This window comes from Cimex lectularius, unplaced genomic scaffold (genome assembly GCF_000648675.2).
Source record: "Cimex lectularius strain Harlan isolate CLEC.00 unplaced genomic scaffold, Clec_2.1 scaffold32, whole genome shotgun sequence".
NCBI lineage: Eukaryota > Metazoa > Arthropoda > Insecta > Hemiptera > Cimicidae > Cimex > Cimex lectularius.
This window is the reverse complement of record NW_019392689.1, coordinates 1630671-1641922: the sequence shown is the minus strand read 5'-3', so window position 1 is coordinate 1641922 and position 11252 is coordinate 1630671. Positions and strand designations below refer to the sequence as shown.

The following is an 11252-nucleotide window of genomic DNA, read 5'->3' as shown; positions in this document are numbered from 1 at the left end:
AATGACCCACTGTGGAATGCCACCCGAAGAAGCATACAGCTTGGGACGTACTTTTCTTCAGCGCGTCTCTCATACGAACTTACGCCCAGCTGGAGATTGGAGACCAACTCTCATCTCATCTGTAAAGAGAACTCGTCCCCAATCTTCCAATGTCCAATTCCCGCATTCCCGTTCCTGACCATTTTCTGAGCTGTTGTTAGAAGTGGTCCATGAGCATGGGGTACCAGATCCTTAGTTATTTTCATTGAGCCTCCTTCTTACAGTCCTGGAGGAAATTGAAACATTTCGGACTTGTCGTATCAGATTTGAAGGGGTCAGGGGAAAAACAGTACATCTCCATTTTTCTAAATTTTACAGGAGAGCAAAAAATCGATTTACCATTATGTTTGAAGCACTAGGCTGTTCTTAAAAATTTAATGAAAAATACAGCTATTAAATTTAAACACCTTTCACATCAAATCAAAAATTAAATATTGAAAATATTTTTGCAATATGGATAAATTTTCATTTGGAAAAACAAATCGTGTACTTAGCCTGTTTTTCCCCACAACGTTTCATTTCTTACCTCATTTTCTGTAATGCTGCAGTTTTCTTGAGCCCAGTGATGGATGAATCTATTGCCTCTCTCATCCGAAAACCTAGGTCGACCTTGTCCTGGCTTTCTATTATGAAGCCCTATTTCTGTGAAGCGCCGAAAAACCCTTCATACTTTAGAGTGACTTACATTCAGTCTCCTTGGAGACTTCGCGCTGTCTGCATCTTTCCTCTAATAATGACGCTGACACTATCATACTCACTACATATGCGTGACTAGAGCCATTGAAAAATCTTTAATAATAAGAATATCCAATGAAATGAACGAAGGTATTAACTAAAAGCGATTTTTAGACGTAGCAAAATGGAAGGGCATAATGCTATGTTTGTGCAAATGGGATTAATCAATATAAAAGTAAATAAAGGACGTAAACAAAGCATTATTTATTTTTACTATGATCGCTCCTAATTACCTATAATTAATGTAGAAAGATAATAGATTTAATTTTAAACTAAATAAAATGAGTGGTGCAGATGATCTGCGAGTCGGTGAACTCATGCTGCTCATAGGGTTCGGCATATATATCTGCTCAAATCAATCATTTTTTCTTTTTTAAAGAAAAACATATGCTTTAAAATATTTTTAAAAGTAGAATAAGAAATATTTTTTAAATTGTTTCAGCAATGGATATGGTCAAGTTCGTCCGCTACCTGAACGCAATATCGACGAAGCTGATATGGCTCTACACCCTCCTCACGATCGTCATCCTCAACGAGAAGATATGCGCACGGATCTTGACCATGTTCGAAAGCGATCGTTGAGCCTTTGATGAGAACGAGTTCTGGGGAAAAGATCAGGGGAAAAAAGGGGGAATTTCGTCCCGTTTCGCCGGCTCACTGAGGGAAAACCCGTCCACTGTCCATATTGACAGTCAATGACAATTTCCGTGTTAAAGGGATAGTCATTGCGGACCTGTTCGAAGATCCGAAGGAGAACAAATCGCCTGTTATTGTTGAAAATGTGGTGGAAGATACCGAAAAATTTGCCTCTTTCTTTGGGTACGTCCATTTTAACATATCAGTCATTTTACCTTTTATATTCAATTTAAAAAAATTCTGGACAATGTCTGGAATTATATAGTTGTTCAATTTAACACGGTCTACTTTTTATATTTATGGAGAAAGAATAAGTCCATTCATCCATTAAGGTCTTATGATATTGGTTATGTGATTTGTTGAATATTAGTCAGTAGTTTGATCATCTCATATCACCATGATCTGTTCAATCTTTCATTTTGATGTTTGAATTAAACAACTTTTGGGGAAATTTTGGAAATTTTCAGATACCCTAGGTTCTAAATTTGATGTCTGCGAGTTGTTGAGCATTTATCAACAGTTCATCCATCACCAACATTTTTTTGTTTTTGTTTTATAAGTTGAGAAGAGTTTGCCTGGACAGATGCTTACGCCAACAATTGACATAACATCTGTTACACAGCCCAGCTCCCGGGGTATACTGCGCTCTACCATTCATGATGGTCAACTGCGATTTATGACCACCAGAAGAGTTGATCGAAGACAAGGCTGTGGTCGACCGTGATGGATGACAGCAAGAGTGCTCTTACCGCACTACAAAACTCATTTAACAGCTTCTTTGATAGGTAGTAAACTATAAACAGTCTGTAATGCAAGGTGAGCTCGAAAACAGTCATCAGAAGGCTTCTTGACAATAGCCTCCCTTGACGTTTAGGTTATCTGGAGAGTGATCGAGTAGAAGTGTTACTATTCGCAAATCAGCATCTCGCTTGGTCACTTGAATGGCTGTTCTCTTCACAGATGAGTGCCGGTTTGGTTTGTGGCAATGATATGACTGGGACGATTTGGAGAACATGTGAAGAACGCTTTGCTGCATGTGCCATGTATGAATCACAGCCTTTTCGAAGACAGTCAGTTATGGTATGAATGGAATCAATGCCTGTACTGAACTGATTATTATACTGAATGAATCCTTGACTACACTAAGGTACGTTGAGGAAGTTCTTCTGGAAGCTGTGGTCCCATTCTCACTCCATTTATTGGAGAAAAATTCTTGTTAATAATAATAATAATGCTTGACCACTTGTAGTTCGAGTTGTCATTCATTACCTGTAGGATGTAAGGATTAACACAATGAATTAACCTGCGTGTTCTGACATGAAACCCATAGAACTGTTATGGTACATGATTAGGAGACAAGTTAGGCGTCGTTCACCACCTCCAGCAAGCGTTGAACAAACTGCTCTTGTTGAAGAATGGATTTCTGTTTCACAAGACAAAATCTGGTTGCTTATTTACACAATGCTTAGGAGACTTAAGTCCCTCCATGAGGCCAGAGTAAGTATACCTGTTATTAAGACCAAAGCCAGGTAATAAATTTTAATAAATCACTAAATGATTTTCCAGTGTTTTGGGTGTTTTGGTGAATTTTCTTTCAAACCATTATCTTTAAATAATTTTTATTAAAACACATGAATTTTGGATCACATTTAATGTGGTTTACATTAAAATATGTTGAGGTTAATATAATCATAAAAATACATAAAATATTTTATGTCTTGAATATATATGATTGATCCTGAATAAAGATATTTTGATTGATTGATTGTTATTTTTGATATTTTCAGACTTCATAGTTAGGAGTACTGATGAATTTTTTTTCCACTGTTCTGAGTCTATACATATGCTTCCAGAATCTGCACCTGAAACAGTTTATTTTTCAATGGTAATGACTTATTGATTGGTCTGCAAGTCATTTCACATTTCTCAACCGTTAAATCACTCTCAGTCAGCTTAAAATAGAAACTTTTTTTTAAAATTTGAAACTTTTGTTTTGAATTGGTTTTTTTTTATTTTCAGATTTTGGATAAAATATTATTATTAGTTCAATTAATTATTCTTTTTATGTAAAGTTTGGTTGGGATGAAAAAGTTAGTGTCACGAGCAGCGGGTGTTGAGATGGGAAGTTGGTGTCTGAGTGGATCGAAGTCACGATAGCTCAAGAGGTAAAGCAGCAGCTTATTGAGCCGAAGGTCATGGGTTCGAATTTTGCTCATGACAGTAACTTTTTCATCAACCAAGACCTTAGATAAAAATAATAATTGAAATAATTTATATGGTCAATTAGACCACCTAACATAAATGGATTAAAATGTGTTGGAAGAAGGGGCTATCCTTAATTGGGAGCAACACTCCTTACCTTTGCTAGTTCGCCGGAACCTGTACCTTCACGTTGACTCCCTGACAGAATCAGAACGCGATATGAAGAAATATAGATTAAATTAAACTAAATTAAATTAATATGATATACATACATTGGGCGATAAAGTTAATTTAATTTACATAAGTTGAACAACAAAGTGACCTGGCCAGGGTCAATAGATTAAAGAGAATAGTGACAGACTTATTACAGAAAATTAATCAAACTATACAAAAAACTTGGTTTTAAATGTTTTTCACAGTACTTAACAATTATGAGAACAAACACTTCAAATTAAAGTCTTATTAGAAAATGTGAGCAGCCGAAAGGAAAAATCTGACCTGTGAACAGCAAAATGATGTGCGATGAAGAATTGCAGGCGACGTGATTCCACAGCGATGAGCGGGCGAAGAGAAAACAAATAACTTCGGAATCCGGCGAGGTACTCGTAAATTGTAACTTCGATTACAAATCGAGATCAAAAAGAATTAGACAAACGCGTTCGTCCACTCACCCATAATAACTGGCCAGCTGGACCCCGAGACCCTTTTTTTTGTTTTTCGTCTCCATGGATATTTGAACAAATAAACAAAATTAAAAAAAAAAATGAATAAAATTCTCTCTGGCGTAAACATACCGCCCACCAAATTTCAATAGAAATTTCACTGAGAGAAAAGAGACGTTGCAGAGAGAACAGGATTGGAAAGATTCAGGGTTCAGGGAGCAGAGGAGATAGATGTGTAACCGGACGCGTATATTCTCCTGAGGGCTTTTTTATGCGCACAACTCGTATCACCCCATCCTTACCCGGGTACTGCTCAATGATGCGTCCGACAGGCCATGATAAGGGATGTACTTGTGCGTCACGCATAACAAGCGTTCCAAGAGCCATGTTGTCGGTCTGCCGTTGCCATTTCGTACGTTGCTGTAGAGTGGTCAGATACTCCAGTCGCCATTTTTTCCAGATATCTGCCAAACAATTTTGCAAGAATCTGCCAACCTTGAATTCCATCTATATTTTTAATATTCATTCCTGCTAAATTAGATTTTTAAAAGTAAATTTGGTTCACTGTTCACTAACATTTGTCATATAAGCAGTTCAAATATTCCTAATCATGCTAATATTTTACAATTTAATAGCATATTTTTTTGCAATTTTGGACATTACAGCTGCATTTGTTAAAACCCACTTATTTTTCTAGTGTGATTCTCTTTGGTATGTCTGTGAGATGTTGATCATTGTTCAAGTACTCTGACAATGCCGGATCAGCCTGAGATTGATGCATGAAAACATTTTCTGAATTGTAAAACCATATAAATTGAAAACTTACAATCAACAATATAATGGATTGTAGCTTAAACAACAAACTTGCTATTTTTTTCTTCTCTGAGAACTATCATATTACTTGAGCTTATTCGGACTTTCACCCCAAAGAGTTGTCACACTACTGTTGTGTGGCTGGGTCGTTAGTATCCCCCTTAAGCCAGATGCTCAGGAGTTCATCACTTCTCTACCAACTGGGTTAGGCTCAACAGCTAAGCTATTTCAAACTGCAATCTCATAACTAATTAAATTAGATAAGCCAACGCACTAATAAATATTTTCATACATTGCATTCATTCTGATTAGTTGTTGAAGTACTGGATATTCCTCCACCAACCTACTCACATTATTAATAATATTCTAACCTAAGTAGAGTTTCAATCTCGTAGAGGTCATTAGACAGGTGAAGAAAGAAGAAGACTAATTGTTGGGTTCACCAAGCTTTCAGCAACTTATAGTGCCATCATCAGGGCTTTCCCATGAGTGCAGAAAGCACTGATGATGGCAGTACAAGTTGCCGAAAGCTTGGTGAACCCAACAATTATCTTCTTCTTTCTTCACCTGTCTAATGACCTCTACGAAGATTGTAACTCTACATAGATTATCTGCAGGTTGATCAACAAACATCATATATTCTAACCTAAATTAGAGTCGATGGGGTACTTTTATAAATATTATATATTTATAAATATATAAATTTAATGTATTATAAATAACTAAATACACACTGCTGGAATGGCGATGGTGATGCTCTACTTCACCATCACCCCTCACCACTCACACTAATAAATACAGGCATTCAAACAAAACATAAAATAAAACTATATAAAAAAGGTAAAATATCACCACGTCCTCTAAGACACGGAACAGGGGACCCAGAAACCAAATGCTGTGCTCGAGAACCGTTCTTAAATCCAGCTGCATGCCAACATGCTCTCTATATGGAGCCAAACATGACATGTCTCTAGAGCAACCTCTCTCTGTATAAAAGGTACTTGCACAGGCCTAAAAGCAGGTGCCTGTTTGTCAACCACATATGGCTAATACATTTTATTATTTTATTAGCCAATTATTTTATTTGGTTTTAGAATAACTCTTCAAAATGGATAAAATGGTCTAACAAAAGTACATTGAAAGTCTGGCTTGGCAACAAGTTGGCTTATTGTCTTAAAATGGGTTATCTGGTTGCTAGGAGGTATATACAAGGAAAAAATAGAAATAAATAAATATAATCAAATAAATCAATCGGGTAAGGACGATCCTCTGACTCTTAGCTCGTATTCCTATTCTGAAAATTTTATATTATTTTTTGTAGATGTTTGATCACCTCTGTTGCCTTTTAATTAAAACTTTTAATTTTTTGCCATATTCAAAATTGTATTGTGTTTTCTGAACTTAAATTTGGCAGCATTTTAGCATTTTGGTCTTTTTTAAAATTTAACTCATTATTATTCTAGAAAAATATAGTTAGAATAAATAAACATTTAATAACAAGATTTGTTTAATTTAAAACTTTTTAAATATTTTACGTATAAAATTTGTGAAAAGGCAAAGATTTTTCATATATTTCTTATTTTTATTTTCTTAAGGACCCCATGCCGCAGGTGTTTTGGACATTATGAATGACTTTACATCCTCTAGCACATTTTTTCGAATTTACTACCCTTCGTCATTTAATAAAACAGAGGTGCTATTTTTTTTTCTCTATATTCTCCTATTCGTTCATTTTATTATTTTTGTAGCCAAGCTTTTATATGGTTTCAGAACGACCCTTCAAAATGGATAAAATGGTCTCCTAATGAAAAGTACATCGAAAGTCTGGCTGGTGTCGTCACAAATTGGACTACTGCCGTAAAATGGGTTATCTGGTTGCTTGGAGGTATTATACATGGAAATAATTGCAATAAAATTAAAAATAAATAAACAATATAATAAAATAATTTTAATCTAGTCTTTTGCATTCTTTAGACAAAATATGAATGTTAAGTTTTAATCAATTCCCTCACTAATAGTTTTAAACTGATTATTTATTTAACATTTTGTTATTGTGGGATCTCCAAATTCCACTTTCGGTTAAGGTATAACCCCCCCCCCCGACCCTTGATGTCACTGGTGTCGGTATAAATACTCTTCGTACACCTTATTTTATTTTGATTTGGTTAATCAGGCGAACCGATGGTACCAGCCATGTGGGAGGTCCCCCCTAGTAGCAAAAAAATGCCGGTCATACTTTTCTCACATGGTTTTGGAGCGACGAGATTCATTTCGTCTACAGTTGCAGTCGAGCTCGCTTCCCACGGATACTTTGTTGCATCGATAGAGCATAAGTGAGTCTTTGTGCAAAGGGGTGTGAGGAATTAAAGGAGATTCTTTTCTGCAACCTGTTATTTTATTTCATGGTTCTGAAAACATTTTTTTATTATTGTTGTTTGTCAGAGACACTTCTGCTAATATGACGTACTATTATGAAGACGAAGCAGCCAGAGATAACGACACCCCGACTTATATTGAACACATAAAGATGACGTTTCCTCCTAATCACTATGAAATAAGAAATGAACAGGTGCATGGTTTATCCTGTACACTAATCTAACCGTTCAAACAATAAACCTTGTGTATTTAAAAACAATATAAAAAAATAGATTTAAAAAAACTTTTAGTTGCACAAGAGAGTCGATGAAATGAAAAAAATACTCGACATCCTTGAGGACTTGAACAGAGGAGAAGTGACCAACGTACTTCCGAGTACATTTGACCTTCAGCTTTTTAAGGTAAATTTTTATATAGGGTTTGATTGCAATTTTAAACGGTTCTTTATGTTCCAGGGGCTTTTAGACTTAAATTCTGTTTGTATATCTGGGCATTCGTTCGGAGGAGCTACTTCATTATTAACGATGCAAACTGATGATAGAATTTCGTAAGTTGGAACGTACAAATGGTCAAAAGTGTTGTAAAGATAAGTTTTTTACAGATGTGGTGTGATTCTGGATGGTTGGATGTTTCCTTTAAAAGATGAATGTATTGAAATAGATAAACCTCTTTTGTTCATTAACACTCGGACGTTTCACACGGAGCCCAATTTGAAAGTTATGCAGAACATAATCAATTTATTTCCAAAGGACAAGGAACTTTACACAATAAAGTATGTTAATTTTTTTTAATTTTGAACAAATATTTATTTTTTGAATTTGTCAAAGGAACACGACACATGAAACCCAAACTGACATGCCGCACATTATTGGCTACTGGCAAAATTTGACGATGCCAAAACTTAAACCAGAGGTCGGAACTAAAATTAACAATAATTTAATATTGAAGTTTTTATCTCAACACTTAAGTAAGTATATCATGACTGAAATCAATAAAAAGTATTTTTAAATAACTTTTTCTGTTGTTTATTTATAGAACTGCCACTGTCGGATGAGGAATGTAGGGCATATTTGGAACAGGAAAAGGATAAGTATGTCGAAGGGGGTTTACCTTACCCGGAACAGAAACCGAAACTGTGAGATATGCATTTCCAAAGGGCTGAAGCTGTTTACTTGCCTTAATTTTTTTTTTCTAGAATAACTTTAGCAATGTTTCGGTATATAGCTAGAGGATTTAAATAATTGTGTACAGAATACAGGACTGGGAATTCTATGTTTCAAATTTTACTTGTTACTATTAAAATTATCGTTGTTAATTTTTCTATATATTTATAATTGGTTCATTTTCTGGAATGAATTTGTTACTAAATTATAATATTGTACATCTATTTTTGTAAATAAAGCTAAAGATACCAGAAGAACTTTTTTTTTACATACTCTGCTCCTCCTAGATCAGCTATTATACCATTATATTTATACTTTTTTTAGTAAAATTATGTCTGGGAAAAGAAATAGCATAAAAAGCATATTTTTCAAATTGGTTAGGGCATACTTTCTCATGCCTCCTTTCACCAATAATAATAATAATAATAATAATAATAATAATAATAATGCTATGTATAACAACATGTAGAAGTGATAACCTATCATCTCCGACCATCCTGGTCAGCATGTCACATTTCATTTCATTATATGATGATTGGAAATGGTAAGGCAGTGACCGACCCATGCTGCCATAGGCGAAGTCAAAAATATTCTATTAATTTGTAGCTGTCCACTCACCCGGCGGTTTGCAATGAGCATGGATTGTATAGCCAGTGCTCCAACAGTTGCCATACCACGATATTGAAATTAGTTGTCAACAATTTTTTTTTGGTTTTCATGACTGTGTAGTGTGTTCATTATTGAATACAACAGATTATTGAACTGCAAGCCATTAACAAAATTTTAGCAGTGACCAGTTAGCGGCATACAAGGAACAACTTCTGATAACACAGTTCAGTGTATTGCACAGCTATTAGGGAACCCTTGATGAAGATAAAGTTTGTGCGACCTTCCATAGAAATGCCTGTCCAAACCATAACAACCACCTACATAACTTGTGAGAATGTTACAGAGTTATATCGCTCTCCTGTTCTCCAAACCCTCTCTCAGCCATCAGAAGACGACAAAATCTTGACTCATTCAAAAACAAGATTTTAGTTCAATCTTGCTAGGTCCAATTTATGTGATTTCTTGCGATACTTAACTGAGCTGTTCTGTGCCTTGTCAGAAGTTCTGGACCAGTCGGACTTCTCGCATGAAATCCAACTAATGAAAGTCTTTGCCATACTGTGTGTAAACTTTCATTAACAATTCTAACTTATTGAAAGTCATTGATTGATCTCAATAAAGGTAGAATGTCGATTTCAGAGTATATTCAGAACAATAAAGTGATCGTCTTTCAGATGTGACACGTTGATGACCTGATCCGTGCCTTCTCGAGTAACCTCCAGTATCTTGGAAGACCTTTCGGACAGTTGCGGGAATGTTAATCACCCTGGTAACATAGACTTGACTTCTTCCATCTTTCAACTATGCTGATTCTAACTGAATCTGTATCACTTAAAACCATCAATCAAACAAAGTTGAAAAACTTAAAAATGGTACGACTTAAAAAAAATCAAACCACCGGAATGTTAGAAAGTTTTATAGAACAACCAGCAGAAAAGAGTTTGACTATTTAAAGATTTATTTACAAAATCCAATTGTAAACGCACGTGGAAGATTTTATCTGTATTTTATTTACCTCTAATCCTTTAAAATGGGCCAAATATTGTGAAATAATCAATGGATGTACAAGAGATAATTAAAAATATTAATGGTGACCACTTTTTTTTGCCTGTCAGTGAAAATGGATCTATTCTGTTTTGTCACTTATTTTTGTTCTCCCTTCCAAAATCAGAGCAATCAAGTCATAATGGAAAATGTTTGTCATTTCAGACGAAATTCACAGTAGCATCACGGCTGTTGGAATACTGGGTAAAATATTAAACTAAATGATCTGTTAAACTTAAAATCTGTTAATCTTATATGTAGAAGAGTATTTTTTTTTTAAATTGATTAATTACGGATGCGAGGAACTAGAAGAGTTCTCACTAAGCACTGTAGCTCTTGGGGGCAAATTAAGCCTGTAGTGTGTCCGCGTTCTATCGAAGAAACTCATTTTTGAAGGGGATCAGGATCGAATTCAGGGTTGCTGTGACCTGATCCTGCATACCTTCCATCGATGAAATGATCCGCATCAACTTTGAGGGCACCACTCCCCTTACGCATGAAGAAGGCAGAAAAATACATATGTGATGTTGGGATTGAACCCACGACTGTAGAATCTATCTCGTGAGTCAGTTTCCTTAACCACTTGACTACTGTGGATCCTAAATAAATATTGTTATATAGCTTGTGTGAGGTACACATATAATTTAAATTCCAGCCTGGGAACAGTTGTACAGGTTAGTGAGAACTGCCAAAAGTTAATTTCATAAATATATGTTCATTATTAATAACGGACTGTGGCTGAGTCATTAGAGCAGCTATCTCTGGCAGTTTTAGGTTCATTTGGCATAGACTTGGAATTTTATTTGATAAAATGAAAAGAAGATTGTTAAAGTGGTTCAGGCTACTTGTCCTTAACACCCAATGGGTATTTATAAAGCCCTCTCTGTAACTTTTAATTATAACTTGACTGCAAAGGAAAATATATTACAAATGTAATTAATTTTAAGACTGGGGCTGTTTGATGATCATTCCT

General features: G+C 35.2%; 1 protein-coding gene across 3 annotated transcripts; it reads left to right on the top strand.

Annotated features, from left to right (window-relative positions):
* Window positions 1-1166: 1166 nt before the first annotated feature.
* Window positions 1167-8883, top strand: LOC106671983 (platelet-activating factor acetylhydrolase-like). 3 transcript variants are annotated; one of them, XM_014403020.2, is made up of 11 exons: window positions 1175-1593; window positions 3198-3295; window positions 6683-6780; window positions 6858-6972; window positions 7261-7420; window positions 7530-7656; window positions 7754-7864; window positions 7919-8010; window positions 8065-8235; window positions 8291-8430; window positions 8499-8883. In XM_014403020.2, exons 3-11 carry the CDS (start codon window positions 6712-6714, stop codon window positions 8600-8602), a joined length of 1089 nt encoding a protein of 362 aa, XP_014258506.1. In that variant the 5' UTR covers window positions 1175-1593; window positions 3198-3295; window positions 6683-6711; the 3' UTR covers window positions 8603-8883. The 3 variants fall into 3 exon arrangements, with proteins under 3 accessions (XP_014258505.1, XP_014258506.1, XP_014258507.1); XM_014403021.2 differs by lacking the exon at window positions 3198-3295 and adding an exon at window positions 6182-6342 and having other exon boundaries at window positions 1178-1593; XM_014403019.2 differs by lacking the exon at window positions 3198-3295 and having other exon boundaries at window positions 1167-1593.
* The last annotated feature ends 2369 nt before the right edge of the window (window positions 8884-11252 follow it).

Bases quoted from the DNA above. Each gene is read 5' to 3' on its own strand.
- LOC106671983 (XM_014403019.2), top strand. From the start codon at position 1,554: ATGTGGTGGAAGATACCGAAAAATTTGCCTCTTTCTTTGG. The intron at 7,865-7,918 runs GTAAATTTTTAT...TTTATGTTCCAG, and splicing joins TTGACCTTCAGCTTTTTAAG to GGGCTTTTAGACTTAAATTC. The intron at 8,431-8,498 runs GTAAGTATATCA...GTTTATTTATAG, and splicing joins GTTTTTATCTCAACACTTAA to AACTGCCACTGTCGGATGAG.